Source organism: Terrapene carolina, unplaced genomic scaffold, assembly GCF_002925995.2.
Source record: "Terrapene carolina triunguis isolate 2854851 unplaced genomic scaffold, T_m_triunguis-2.0 Scaffold67, whole genome shotgun sequence".
Lineage (NCBI taxonomy): Eukaryota > Metazoa > Chordata > Testudines > Emydidae > Terrapene > Terrapene triunguis.
Genome location: NW_020664418.1, coordinates 33,618,804 through 33,633,043, shown reverse-complemented (window position 1 = coordinate 33,633,043; position 14,240 = coordinate 33,618,804). Strand labels below are relative to the sequence as shown.

Sequence of the window (14,240 nt, the reverse complement as noted above, 5' to 3'; positions counted from 1 at the left end):
TAAGAGAACAGCTAGGCTCCATAGCATGACCAGATGATAAAATCTGGGCTTTGGCAGATCACAGGACCAAAGTGAACGCAAAAATTGAACTCCCTCTCTCTGAGTATGTCCTGCCTCCTATCTCCTTCACAATTAAAACTAGCGGGCTCTTAGCTTTAGCACCTCATCTCATCTCTACTGCCTCAGAATCACAATAGGAAAGGCAGTCTCTGACAAAGCATTAAATATGTAGGGTCCTATTTATGTATACCTGAAAACTAACTGGAAGTCAGTGAGGCTCATGGAACACAAATGAATTGTCTTTCCTGTATGGAACATCACTTCACAAGTAGGCAGCCACATCCCACACCATCAGAATAGTCTTAAGGTGACAATTGTTTTCAAACAAACAGTTTATACAGAATCATTTCCTCTCTCTTCAGTCAAGCTCTTACTATACATACAGCTTGTTAAATGAAACGGTCTGACAGCTAAAATACTTTCAAGTGGTATTTTCAGGTAGCTTGGTAACATAGTGGGACTACATTAGTCTTGTGTCTCTGAGAATTCTGGGTCAGTTCTGATTTCAGTCACAAGCAAAAATGAGTTTGAGGACTTCATCCTACTGTCTCCTTGGAAGCATTACAAAAGCACCACACAATTTACAAAATCTGGCATGACTGGCAGTCTCTGCTCGGGAGGAATCCAGAAGCAAAACAGTGTGGCAGCTCAGAATTGAGGTTTACCGGTACAGCTGTGTGGGAAGTTTGGACAGAATGCATGATTGAAGTTATTGCATGTAACCTCTGACTTTCATGGACACACGGCTCCTACACAAGTTTGTTAATGGAAAGTGCTCTCAAACAAGTCTAGCACTATTAGTCAAAGTGTTAATCATATGTAGGCTTACCCTCCCTCTTCTGTTTGCTTATGAACATATGCCAGTATGTCTGCAGCTCTCCCAGTTCCCTCACATACTACTACTGGCACAGGAGGACTTTCTTGAAGGTATTCCAAAACTGTGAGGATAACATTGGGACCACCTTCAAATATCAGTGCTACCACAGGGACACCCTGGCCAATTCCTACAAAAAGGTAAAAAACATCAAATAAATATTGAAGCCAAAATTAATCTTCCTTTTAAAAAAATATTTCATGTTCTTTGATCCAAGCTTTACCAATATGCTGCGATGCAAACTTTTCCAAGTTTACTTCAGGTCAACAAGTAACATGAAAAAGTTACTACATCTCACATAAAATTGCTTTGCTACAGCAGTTGAGATCATTATGATATTTGTATGTGAATATACAGCCAACAAATTACATGGTGCATGAACACATCATATTAACGCCCCCAGTCTTGCCTCACAGTATATTACACCACTTGTAAGATTAGAAGATGAACCATAATCCTTTTCTGCATCACCATAGCACATTGTCACTATGAAAAAAATGCATTATTTTGTAACAAGCTAATTTTTAAAAGATTAGTAAAGAGTACAGGCACTATGTTTTTAATAAAGTACGGATTGTTTTGTCATTATATTATATATAAGGAATATGGCATGATGTAAAAACTGTCGGGAATTCTTCAGAGAGGGAAAGATGTCAAAAACCAGAACAACATTTTCAGGGCCTTCAAGTACATTCTTATCAGTAATGGTTACATCACCAATGGTGCAGATCAGTCTTCATGTGACTAAGGATTATGAGTAGGGCTGCGAGTCTGTCACGGAAGTCACAGATGACGTGACTTTCCGAGACCTCCATGACTTCTGCACCTAAGATTTAGTCAGGAGTATTTATAGTACAAGTCATGGACAGGTGAGGGGCCATGAATTTTTGTTTATTGCCTGTGACCTGTCCATGACTTTTACTAAAAATACCCATAACTAAATCTTCGCCTTAATTATGAGGCACTAACTACAGAAATATTCTTAAAGGACAGATACCGTTATGTTAATTTAATACAGGAGAGTGCAAGATCACTGCAAAATGCCTGGGCTTCCTTCCCCACAAATGGTAGTGACCCTTAATTCAAATTTCCCAGTCATCCCCTACCATGAAACTACAAGCGATCAACTTCAGAGGCAATGGCTAATCAGATCAGTGAGGGCTACCAGTACTTGTGGGGCAAGACATACAACCTATTCACTCCAAAGCCTTAAGTGATACATCCTGGCTTGATCTAGTGATGCTACACTGCCAATTCTAGAACTCGCAGGTGGCTAGTGCCAGCCCCAGAGGGCCATGAAAGAAGCCTCCTAGCTGCAGCAGGGTCAGTAATACTCCATAAGCAGTGCCCAGGGTTCAAGGCAGCAGCTGAAGTGATGTCCAGAAAGGCCAAGACATGGATTTTGCATGGGCAACTGGGTTCCTGAAAGTGGCTTAAATTCAGGGCTTGTTTACACACATAAGTTGCACCAGTGTAACTTAGATCAGTTTAAAACCACTAACCTAGTGAGGAGGGCTTTAAACTAGGTTCGACGGGGACAGGTGAGCAAAGCCCGCAGGTAAGTGGGGAACATGGAGACCTGGGAGATGGGTCGGAAATGAGAGGGAGTGTGGGCTATATTGGCAGAGAGAAAGGAGGGTCAGGACAAAACTGGGAGGAAAGATCAAACCAGTATCTTAGATGCCTATATACAAATGCGAGAAGTATGGGTAATAAGCAGGAAGAACTGGAAGTGCTAATAAATAAATACAACTATAACATTGTTGGCATCACTGAAACTTGGTGGGATAATACACATGATTGGAATGTTGGTGTGGATGGATACAGCTTGCTCAGGAAGGATAGACAGGGGAGAAAGGGAGGAGGTGTTGCCTTATATATTAAAAATGTACACACTTGGACTGAGGTAGAGATGGACATAGGAGATGGAAGTGTTGAGAGTCTCTGGGTTAGGCTAAAAGGGGTAAAAAACAAGGGTGATGTCATGCTAGGAGTCTACTACAGGCCACCTAACCAGGTGGAAGAGGTGGATGAGGCTTTTTTTAAACAACTAACAAAATCATCCAAAGCCCAAGATTTGGTGGTGATGGGGGACTTCAACTATCCGGATATATGTTGGGAAAATAACACAGCGGGGCACAGACTATCCAACAAATTCTTGGACTGCATTGCAGACAACTTTTTATTTCAGAAGGTTGAAAAAGCTACTAGGGGGGAAGCTGTTCTAGACTTGATTTTAACAAATAGGGAGGAACTCGTTGAGAATTTGAAAGTAGAAGGCAGCTTGGGTGAAAGTGATCATGAAATCATAGAGTTTGCAATTCTAAGGAAGGGTAGAAGGGAGAACAGCAAAATAGAGACAATGGATTTCAGGAAGGCGGATTTTGGTAAGCTCAGAGAGCTGATAGGTAAGGTCCCATGGGAATCAAGACTGAGGGGAAAAACAACTGAGGAGAGTTGGCAGTTTTTCAAAGGGACACTATTAAGGGCCCAAAAGCAAGCTATTCCGCTGGTTAGGAAAGATAGAAAATGTGGCAAAAGACCACCTTGGCTTAACCACGAGATCTTGCATGATCTAAAAAATAAAAAGGAGTCATATAAAAAATGGAAACTAGGACAGATTACAAAGGATGAATATAGGCAAACAACACAGGAATGCAGGGGCAAGATTAGAAAGGCAAAGGCACAAAATGAGCTCAAACTAGCTACGGGAATAAAGGGGAACAAGAAGACTTTTTATCAATACATTAGAAGCAAGAGGAAGACCAAAGACAGGGTAGGCCCACTGCTTAGTGAAGAGGGAGAAACAGTAACAGGAAACTTGGAAATGGCAGAGATGCTTAATGACTTCTTTGTTTCGGTCTTCACCGAGAAGTCTGAAGGAATGCCTAACATAGTGAATGCTAATGGGAAGGGGGTAGGTTTAGCAGATAAAATAAAAAAAGAACAAGTTAAAAATCACTTAGAAAAGTTAGATGCCTGCAAGTCACCAGGGCCTGATGAAATGCATCCTAGAATACTCAAGGAGCTAATAGAGGAGGTATCTGAGCCTCTAGCTATTATCTTTGGAAAATCATGGGAGACGGGAGAGATTCCAGAAGACTGGAAAAGGGCAAATATAGTGCCCATCTATAAAAAGGGAAATAAAAACAACCCAGGAAACTACAGACCAGTTAGTTTAACTTCTGTGCCAGGGAAGATAATGGAGCAAGTAATTAAGGAAATCATCTGCAAACACGTGGAAGGTGGTAAGGTGATAGGGAACAGCCAGCATGGATTTGTAAAGAACAAATCATGTCAAACCAATCTGATAGCTTTCTTCGATAGGATAACGAGTCTTGTGGATAAGGGAGAAGCTGTGGATGTGGTATACCTAGACTTTAGTAAGGCATTTGATACGGTCTCACATGATATTCTTATGGACAAACTAGGCAAATACAATTTAGATGGGGCTACTATAAGGTGGGTGCATAACTGGCTGGATAACCGTACTCAGAGAGTTGTTATTAATGATTCCCAATCCTGCTGGAAAGGCATAATGAGTGGGGTTCCGCAGGGGTCTGTTTTGGGACCGGCTCTGTTCAATATCTTCATTAACGACTTAGATATTGGCATAGAAAGTACGCTTATTAAGTTTGCGGATGATACCAAACTGGGAGGGATTGCAACTGCTTTGGAGGACAGGGTCATAATTCAAAATGATCTGGACAAATTGGAGAAATGGTCTGAGTTAAACAGGATGAAGTTTAACAAAGACAAATGCAAAGTGCTCCATTTAGGAAGAAAAAATCAGTTTCACACATACAGAATGGGAAGAGACTGTCTAGGAAGGAGTACGGCAGAAAGGGATCTAGGGGTTATAGTGGACCACAAGCTAAATATGAGTCAACAGTGTGATGCTGTTGCAAAAAAAGCAAACATGATTCTGGGATGTATTAACAGGTGTGTTGTGAGCAAGACACGAGAAGTCATTCTTCCGCTCTACTCTGCTCTGGTTAGGCCTCAGCTGGAGTATTGTGTCCAGTTCTGGGCACCGCATTTCAAGAAAGATGTGGAGAAATTGGAAAGGGTCCAGAGAAGAGCAACAAGAATGATTAAAGGTCTTGAGAACATGACCTATGAAGGAAGGCTGAAAGAATTGGGTTTGTTTAGTTTGGAAAAGAGAAGACTGAGAGGGGACATGATAGCAGTTTTCAGGTATCTAAAAGGGTGTCATAATGAGGAGGGAGAAAACTTGTTCACTTTAGCCTCTGAGGATAGAACAAGAAGCAATGGTCTTAAACTGCAGCAAGGGAGGTCTAGGTTGGACATTAGGAAAAAGTTCCTAACTGTCAAGGTGGTTAAACACTGGAATAAATTGCCTAGGGAGGTTGTGGAATCTCCATCTCTGGAGATATTTAAGAGTAGTTTAGATAAATGTCTATCAGGGATGGTCTAGACAGTATTTGGTCCTGCCATGCGGGCAGGGGACTGGACTCGATGACCTCTCGAGGTCCCTTCCAGTCCTAGAATCTATGAAAAACCAGTTTTGTTAAACTGGTGCGTATTCTTGTGTGGGGACATAGTTTAAAACTGATTACATAGGTTTTGCTTGCACCTTTAAGTTTCCTTCGAGAGGGATCTTTGGTTTCCACTTTGGTTCAGTTAGATCAATTTATCAGACACAGTAATGGCTGTGAAGTAGGATACATTTTTAGGAAAAGTTAAAGAGGGGAGCTTAGCCTCAGGTGTTTCATTATACATGGAACTGGCGGCAGCACCACCTATTGGGGGCTTATAATGGGAATTGTTGGGCAACCTTGTTTGCAGTTGCTTACACCTTTGCCTAACTTCAACTGTTTGGGCTAAAATGTTCTATGCCAGGTGTCCACATCAGAATGATGATTGGGGGGGTGGGAAGAGAAGAGGGTATTTCAGCCAAAAGAGTTCAGTTATTTCTAACAGCCTTTTCTTTAAGACGCTTTAACGTCCCCGTACTTTGGAAGCAGACTTGAAATTTTGCATGGATGGGCTTTGTGTCTGATGGTGTGTTTCTAATTTTCTGGATGCATGACTTGAGATTCTGCAGTCTGATTTGCAGAGGCAGGGCACTCACAACTACAAGTGAAATCAGTGGGAATTGTGTTTTCAACATATAAAGTACAGTACAATGTTATGTATTCTGAAAAATCAAGTCCTAAATGCCTCAAACTGGATACCAAAAATTAGCAGTTTGTTACAGATTTGGAAATATTTTAATTTATGAATACTGTATGTTGACCTAGCTATTGGGATGTTTACTATATGAATACAGTAGAACCTCAGAGTTACGAACACCAGAGTTTCGAACTGACCAGTCAACAACACACCTCATTTGGAACCAGAAGCACGCAATCAGGCAGCAGCAGAGAAAAAAAAAAAGGCAAATGCAGTACAGTACTGTGTTAAACGTAAACTACTAAAAAATAAAGGGAAAGCAGCATTTTTCTTCTGAATAGTTAAGTGTCAAAGCTGTATTAAGCCAATGTTCAGTTGTAAACTTTTGAAAGAACAATGTTTTGTTCAGACTTACGAACATTTCAGAGTTATGAACAACCTCCATTCCCGAGGTATTCGTAACTGAAGTACTACTTTATGTTGGTTTAGTTTAAAATGGAGCGGTCAGGAAAAAACATGCAGGAAAGAGACATTACAGTAGTAAGGCAACCTGGATTCTGACATTTCCTAACTTGTGAGAGCTTCACTTCATAACCTTAATAATGTGGGGTTTTTTAGTTTGTGTGCATGTAATATTTTTTAATAGAACAGAGAAACGTTAGTCATTGCCAGGACATTATGATCACTTACTTGCATGGATCCGCTGCAAATTGATATTTTTTTCCAGTTCTCTTCGCAAGTTAACTTCTGCTCCATACTTTCCAACTGTTCCATCATCCACCAGTATGAAATGGGAATGGAGATTATTTAGGACATTTAGTTTACTTAGAGGGTTTAACAGAGTTTGATATGGAGCAACAACCTAAAAAACAACAAACAACAGGCATGATTTGCCAAGTACCAGACTGATCACCACAATTTTAGCTATTTGGTCTGGTTAAAAGTAAAAGGGACACCACTGAAAGCCAGCAGACCTAAAATGATACCTTCCAGCACACATGTCTTCACCCAGCAGCTCTGCCTACAGGCTGCATTCTTGCAGGAAAGTGGGTTACTGTACAACACAATAATTCTTCTCTAAAGTGCTATAGAGAGGAGGCCTCTAGCAAATTAAAACCCTGACTGCAGAAAAGAACAAAACAGACAGCAAAAAGTATATGCCTGAATCCATGAAGACATCTACCAAGCTCTCTGTGTTATAGCTGCAGACAAATTGAAATATCATTTTCAGAGTTGAGTCTCAAGATGTAGGAGGACAATTTTAAAAAGTAGTTTACACAATGTCTGACTTTCCACTTACAGTTACAACTGTGCAGTGGTGATTAGGCAGTTATGAAGGGGGAGAAAGAACTTTCATTCTGCGCAACTCATTCTCCATCCTGCCAAAACTCTACTCAGGCAATGGAGGGGGTGAAGAGCTCTAATCGGGGAGTCGCTCCCTCTCTGAATCCTGAGCTGCATGGCCCTGGCCCAAGCTAGAGCTGCAAGGAACTAGTTTATGCCAGGGAGAGGATCAGGCAAAGGGGTGCTCTGCTTTGCTGTGTCCATTCCCCACCTTGCTCCCTGAATCCTGTACCAAGTGTGAGGTGGGCAACTAGCACAGGAGGCAGAAGAGCCACCTCTGCCAGTAGAGAGTTCCCCCACGTGGAAAGGGCTGGCCATTGACACTGGCCATTTCCCACTGCTTTAAGTCCACTTTGCTCCCTAATTAAAAGAATGGAGAGTCCAACCCTAAATCCCTAGATACTTGAAAAAACCCCTAAAGAGTTTAGGAAGACACGTTTCATTTACTTTCTATGGGACTTGTGCTCTTATATCTCTTTGCTACTTTTGAAGATCTCCCTACTACGATATTGTCAGGTTTTGTAGCTTTTTGGAAACTTTTCCATAGACCTATAATTTCTTATGCTTGTTCTCAGATCACAGAGTAAGTTTTCTGGAAATTCTGTGGCTACTTTAACCTGTTCTTTGGGGCCATACAAGTGTACAACAGTCTATTCTATTGAATTAGCATTTATTAATTTCTTACAGCAGTACTCCTCTGTAAATCACAACAGATGTCCCTATATCTCCCAGAGCAAAGATAGAAGTACCCCAGTATCACAAAAGGCAGTGAGACCGCAAACCTGAGCAGATTATTAAAACACAAATACAAAAGATCATGCAGTTAAAAGTTATTTCAACTGGATAAGCCCATTCTTACGTCTCTTCCAACAAGGTCATTTCTGTTTTCAATCACTCCCCATGGAGCTATCCCAATAGTGCAAATCTTTCGAGATGATCTGGAAGCATGTTCTCTCAGGGCGTCACCAACATGTTTTGCAACACCTGTTCATACACAAGAAAACATTCTGTATATTGAAACTACATCCTGTTAGCATTAACCTCCCCAATTACTGTGAAAATTAGAGAACTCATTTAGTTGACAGTATAAAGGAAGACCTATTGTGCACAAAACATACATTAACAGTAACAAAGTACTGAGAATTTCTAGTAACTTTACAACATATATGCCAGCCAGTCTTCTACACTGACAAGACAAGTTGCACTATAGTACTGCATATTTTGAAGCAACATACACTTTTTGCACAATTTACATGTTCTATATTATTACATAATATCACAAGATTTAAGTTCATATGCTCAAGATAAAATTCATGAACATTCATTTGTTTAATTGTAAAGTCAGTCAAACTTTAGACAGTATTTTAGAGATACAAATATTTTGTTCCTCCAACTAGACAGTCATTCTGGAATCTGCATACCTTTATTTAAGAACTAGAATGTGAGTAAACTGTGCACATGAGTCTGTACTGTTATTTGAAGGTTTATATTATATAAAATTTATACTTTATTTATTTACCTGTGTTCACTCCTCCAGTTATAATCCAGGCACCTGTTGTTACTGCAGCTTTAATAAGACCTTTGCCAAGCAATTGTTTGATGCGTGGATGAAGTTCAAATTTCTGCATCCCCCCATGTACAGAGATAACAAGTCTGGGCAGCTCCATTTGCCATTCTTTAAGAAGAAGTTGTAGAATGGCTTCAGGCTTAGTGTCATATGACAATCGCACATACTAAGAAAAAAAAAAAAAAGTTGTGAGGGTTAGTAGGTTCCTATAATAAACCATTACATAATTGATAAGGAAGATCCATGAGAAGAAATACTATTGAATCCTGAGCTACAGAAAAATACGCATCTGTCATACTTTATGAACAATGGATTTTAAGACCTGGTACAAGTATTTGCAGGTTCTCCAAAAATTCAAGTAGACAATGGCAATAAGATTTTGAAGCACTGACGAAAGCTGTAGGTAGGTTACATGTAGGCCCATTCACAATAACATTGTGTTCTACAAAAAACTTTTGTGACAATTTCATGAGCATTTCTAAATTTGAGGATACACCTGTACCTCGATATAACACTGTCCTCGGGAGCCAAAAAATCTTACCGCGTTATAGGTGAAACCGCGTTGTATCAAACTTGCTTTGATCCACCGGAGTGCCAGTGCGCCCCCCCCCCCCCCCCACGGAGGGCTGCTTTACCGTGTTATATCAGAATTCGTGTTATATTGGGTCGCGTTATATCGGGGTAGAGGTGTATTAATGAAAATCTAGAATATTGCCAAAATAGGACCAGTTCAATTGCTGAGGCGGAATGTATTTTCTGTCTGTATATCCCATGTAAAAAGATACTCCAATTGTGAAAAAAAACCAAAAACAAAAAACATTCTCCCCCTTCCCTTCCCCCACCATTACGCCCACGCCCTCCAGAGAGGAGGTGGGGGTAATGGAGTTAAGAATGATGCTACGTCCCTAACATAGGCCATACAGGAAAGAGGGAGCAAATGGGCAGAAGTGAAATCTTACTCAGACTAATTCCCAGTGGGCAGGGGTCCACACTAACACCACCATCACCACAATTGGTACTAATTAGTTGGCAGTCTCAGCAGAGGTGCCAAATAATGAAAGAACATGGAGACTGAACTATTTTTTCACTCCTAGAAGTGGTTCCTCCAGGACAGGGTTGAGGTACACTGCAAGCCAGGGAGAGGGAAACTTGCAGTGCTGTTATCCATGCTGTAGCTGTTTCTGTGGGTAAATGGAGTACTTCAGTCTCCATGACTTTCAATCCAGCACAAGCATTAACAGAAGAAATTTAGCAGAAGTTAATCATACCTTTCACAAAAAGGTTATAGTCAAGAGAAAAATATGGTCTTTCTAGTAACCAACATCTGTGCACTCAGACTTTTCTTTTTTAAAGTTTCAGTTTACTTTGAGACTTAGTTAGCAGATTTGAGACCTCATTAGCAGATTTGTTAAAAGGTTTGTTAAACAAAAACAAGCATGTTTCCCACTAACCCACAATGCCAAGTGGAGGTCACTTTTATGGCACAGTTTGAAAAGTGTTTAAATACAGGCTTTAGAATGGATGTGTTACAAAAATGTAACTATGATAGTGAGTGACACAACTATAAGTAAATCAGATTTTCATTATGATTTACACAATTGGAAAGGGTGACATGAACTAGGGACCTCACTTTCGTGAGTTTCAGAGTTGCAGCCGTGTTAGTCTGTATTCGCAAAAAGAACAGGAGTACTTGTGGCACCTTAGAGGCTAACAAATTTATTTGAGCATAAGCTTTCATGGGCTACAGCCCACTTCATCTGATGCATGCAGTGGAAAATACAGTAGGAAGATATATATATATACACACACACACACACACACACACACACACAACACACACAGAGAACATGAAACAATGGGTGTTACCATACACACTATAAGGAGAGTGATCAGTTAAGGTGAGCTATTATTAGCAGGAGAGAAAAAGAACTGTTTGTAGTGGTAATGAAAATGGCCCATTTCCAGCAATTGACAAGAAGATGTGAGGAACCTTGGGGGGGGGGGGGGGGGGGGGGGGGGCAGGAGGGGAAGGCATGGGGAAATTGTTTTACTTTGTGTAATGGCCCATCCACTCACAGTCTTTATTCAAGCCTAATTTAATGGTGTCCAGTTTGCAAATTAATTCCAATTCAGCAGTCTCTCGTTGGAGTCTGTTTTTGAAGTTTTTTTGTTGTAATATTGCAACTTTTAGGTCTGTAATCGAGTGGCCAGGGAGATTGAAGTGTTCTCCAACTGTTTTTTGAATGTTATAATTCTTGACGTCTGATTTGTGTCCATTTATTCTTTTGCTTAGAGATTGTCCGGTTTGGCCAATGTACATGGCAGAAGGGCATTGCTGGCACATGATGGCATATATCACATTGGTAGATGTGCAGGTGAATGAGCCTCTGATAGTGTGGCTGATGTGATTAGGTCCTATGATGGTATCCCCTGAATAGATATGTGGACAGAGTTGGCAACGGGCTTTGTTGCAAGAATAGGTTCCAGGGTTAGTGTTTTTGTTGTGTGGTTGCTGGTGAGTATTTGCTTCAGGTTTGGGGGCTGTCTGTAAGCAAAGACTGGCCTGTCTCCCAAGATCTGAGAGAGTGATGGATTGTCCTTCAGGATAGGTTGTAGATCCTTGATGATGCGCTGGAGAGGTTTTAGTTGGGGGCTGAAGGTGATGGCTAGTGGCGTTCTGTTACTTTTTTTGTTGGGCCTATCCTGTAGTAGGTGATTTCTGGGTACTCTTCTGGCTCTGTCAATCTGTTTCTTCACTTCAGCAGGTGGGTATTGTAGTTGTAACGCTTGATAGAGATTTTGTAGGTGTTTGTCTCTGTCTGAGGGGTTGGAGCAAATGCGATTGTATCATAGAGCTTGGCTGTAGACAATGGATCGAGTGGTGTGGTCTGGAGGCATGTAGGTAAGTATAGCGGTCAGTAGGTTTCTGGTATAGGGTGGTGTTTATGTGGCCATCGTTTATTAGTACTGTAGTGTCCAAGGAGTGGCTCTCTTGTGTGGACTGGTCCAGGCTGAGGTTGATGGTGGGGTGGAAATTGTTGAAATCATGACGGAATTCCTCAAGGGCTTCTTTTCCATGGGTCCAGATGATGATGATGATGTCATCAGTGTAGCGCAAGTAGAGTAGGGGGAGATTTCACACACGAAAGCCTCAGACTATATAACGTTTTTTGTTTTTTTTCCCTAAACCTACCAGCATTTGCTTATTTGCAGTGAAGACTTCACATGAAGCTAGCCAGCCTTTTGGTAAATCACATGGGTTGTCTTTGGTTTAAAAATTACTGACTAGAGCAGTAGTCCCCAGACTGTGGGGCATGCCCCCCTTCGGGGGGGGGCGCAGAAGAACATCCAGGGTGTGCATGCAGTAGGGACCGGGCCAGCCCCCATGGGAGGCAGGGAGAGAGTGCCACCCAGCTCCTCTCTGCCTCCAGCCCAGCTCTGGCCCCAGCTGCAGCTCCACTCCAGCCCCAGCCACAACTCCACTCCGCCCCCCCAGCCCAGCTCTGCCCTGCCCTCATACCCTCTCTTCCCCCAGGCCAGCTCTGCCTCTAGCCCCAGCCCCTTCCCCACCCCCAGTTCTGCAGTCAGCCCAAGCTCCTCTGTGCAGTAATGGAGATGGGGCACAGATTGATTCCATTACTGGTAAGGGGGGGTGGAGGGGACGACAGGAAAAGTTTGGACACCACGGGACTAAAGAGAAGTCAACATTTGGGATAATACGACTCCTACTGATAGTAGGGAGGCTACTATCTCACAACACAGGTATAGGCATTTCATCTTTTTGCCAAACCTTTCATTTCAAGATTTAAATGGAGTATCCAAACATCTTTGGCAATGGGTCAAGGGAAGGGGAAAAAGTCTTTTGTACATACCTTTGCTCTGCACGAATGAGAGCCACCTTGAAAGTTAATGACACCATAAGCATCAGTTGAACTCTGTTCTGTGTGTTTTTCCACTGACCATTCTTCTATTTCCTGATTAAAATTTTCACCCAGTTTGACATCTGTATATTTCATGGCAAGACTTGCAGTAAAGCAAGCATGTTGCCTGACCAAGCGACCACAGCAGCACCTGTACAAGATTATATATTACATTTTATTTTTACATTTGTAGTCATTAATTTCATTGTACTTGGATGCATGGAGTAATTAAAGGGGACAAACCTGTTTACAGCAGAGTCAGAGGAAAAAAAGTTAGAATTTCCACGCCTATAAATGAACTATCTGAACCTCAGTTACACCTTTCTAGGGTTATGTCTACATTAGCACATTTGTCAGTAAAACTTTTGTTGATCGGAGTGTGAAAAAAGCACACACCCCTCGACCAACAAACGTTTCATCGACAGAAGCACCATTGTGAACAGCGCTATGTCGGCGGGACAGCATCTCCCTCTGACATAGGTACCGTTTGGGGTGGTTTAATTATGCTCGCAGGAGAGCTCTCTCCCGCCAGCATAGAGCCGCTACACAGGAGACCTTACAGTGGCACAGCTGCAGCGGTACAGCTGTGCCACTGTAAGGTCTGTAGTATAGAATGATGAAGTATAGGAAAACCTTTGGATGAGTAACTCCTATCAAAAGACTGGCAGGCTGATGTAATCAAACCTGGCGAGAGATTTTGGCACTTAGCACTAATTCCCCACCTATTTTCTTTAGCTTTCCAAAGACAAAAGTTCCCATAACATTCAGAGCAAAGTTATACAGATGATTCATAATTATGTCAAATACTGATGGCTCTTATTCAAAGCTAAAGAGTACAGTGAATTGGAAGCCAAAACACATTAAGAGTAGCCAGCAGCTAGCAGTGTCCAGAAAGGTTTGATTATTTAAGTTACTTTTTCCTAAGTATTATAGGTAGGGCTGGTAGCGCTGCCTATTATTAAGGTTGCCCAACACTTTCCATTATAAGACCCTGTTTCCAGTTGCCTATATCTTTGCCACGTTAACCATTTGGACTGAAATTTTACATGCCAGCTGAAAGATTCAGCCAAAATGTCTCAGCCATTTCCAATAATGACCCCATGCCGGGGGCAGTGCTTGGACTTTGTTCAGACTTGGGAGCATCATGAATCAGTGGTTAGAGCCCCACAGCAGTCTGGTGAGTATCCAAGAGGGTGGGGCTTGACCAAGTGTGTGACAGGTAGTGAAGAGACAGATTGGATGAAGGGCCTGGAAAGGGAGACGAAACATATTGAATGGAAGCTGGGAGAGGTGGTTGAAAGGGACAGGACAAAAAAGAGGCTATCCCCACTAAAGCACA

The 14,240-nt window shown here is 41.7% G+C and overlaps 1 protein-coding gene across 1 annotated transcript in view; it reads right to left on the bottom strand.

Annotated features, from left to right (window-relative positions):
- Positions 1-885: 885 nt before the first annotated feature.
- The window catches only part of LOC113406065 (transient receptor potential cation channel subfamily M member 7-like), a 70,339-nt gene continuing 56,984 nt past the window's right edge, over positions 886-14,240 (bottom strand). The window contains exons 4-8 of the mRNA XM_026648309.2: positions 12,854-13,052; positions 8,934-9,147; positions 8,274-8,398; positions 6,761-6,932; positions 886-1,064 (exon numbers count right to left, since the gene is read on the bottom strand). Of these exons, the coding sequence (XP_026504094.1) occupies positions 886-1,064; positions 6,761-6,932; positions 8,274-8,398; positions 8,934-9,147; positions 12,854-13,052 (889 nt within the window). The remainder of the gene's footprint in view (positions 1,065-6,760; positions 6,933-8,273; positions 8,399-8,933; positions 9,148-12,853; positions 13,053-14,240) is intronic.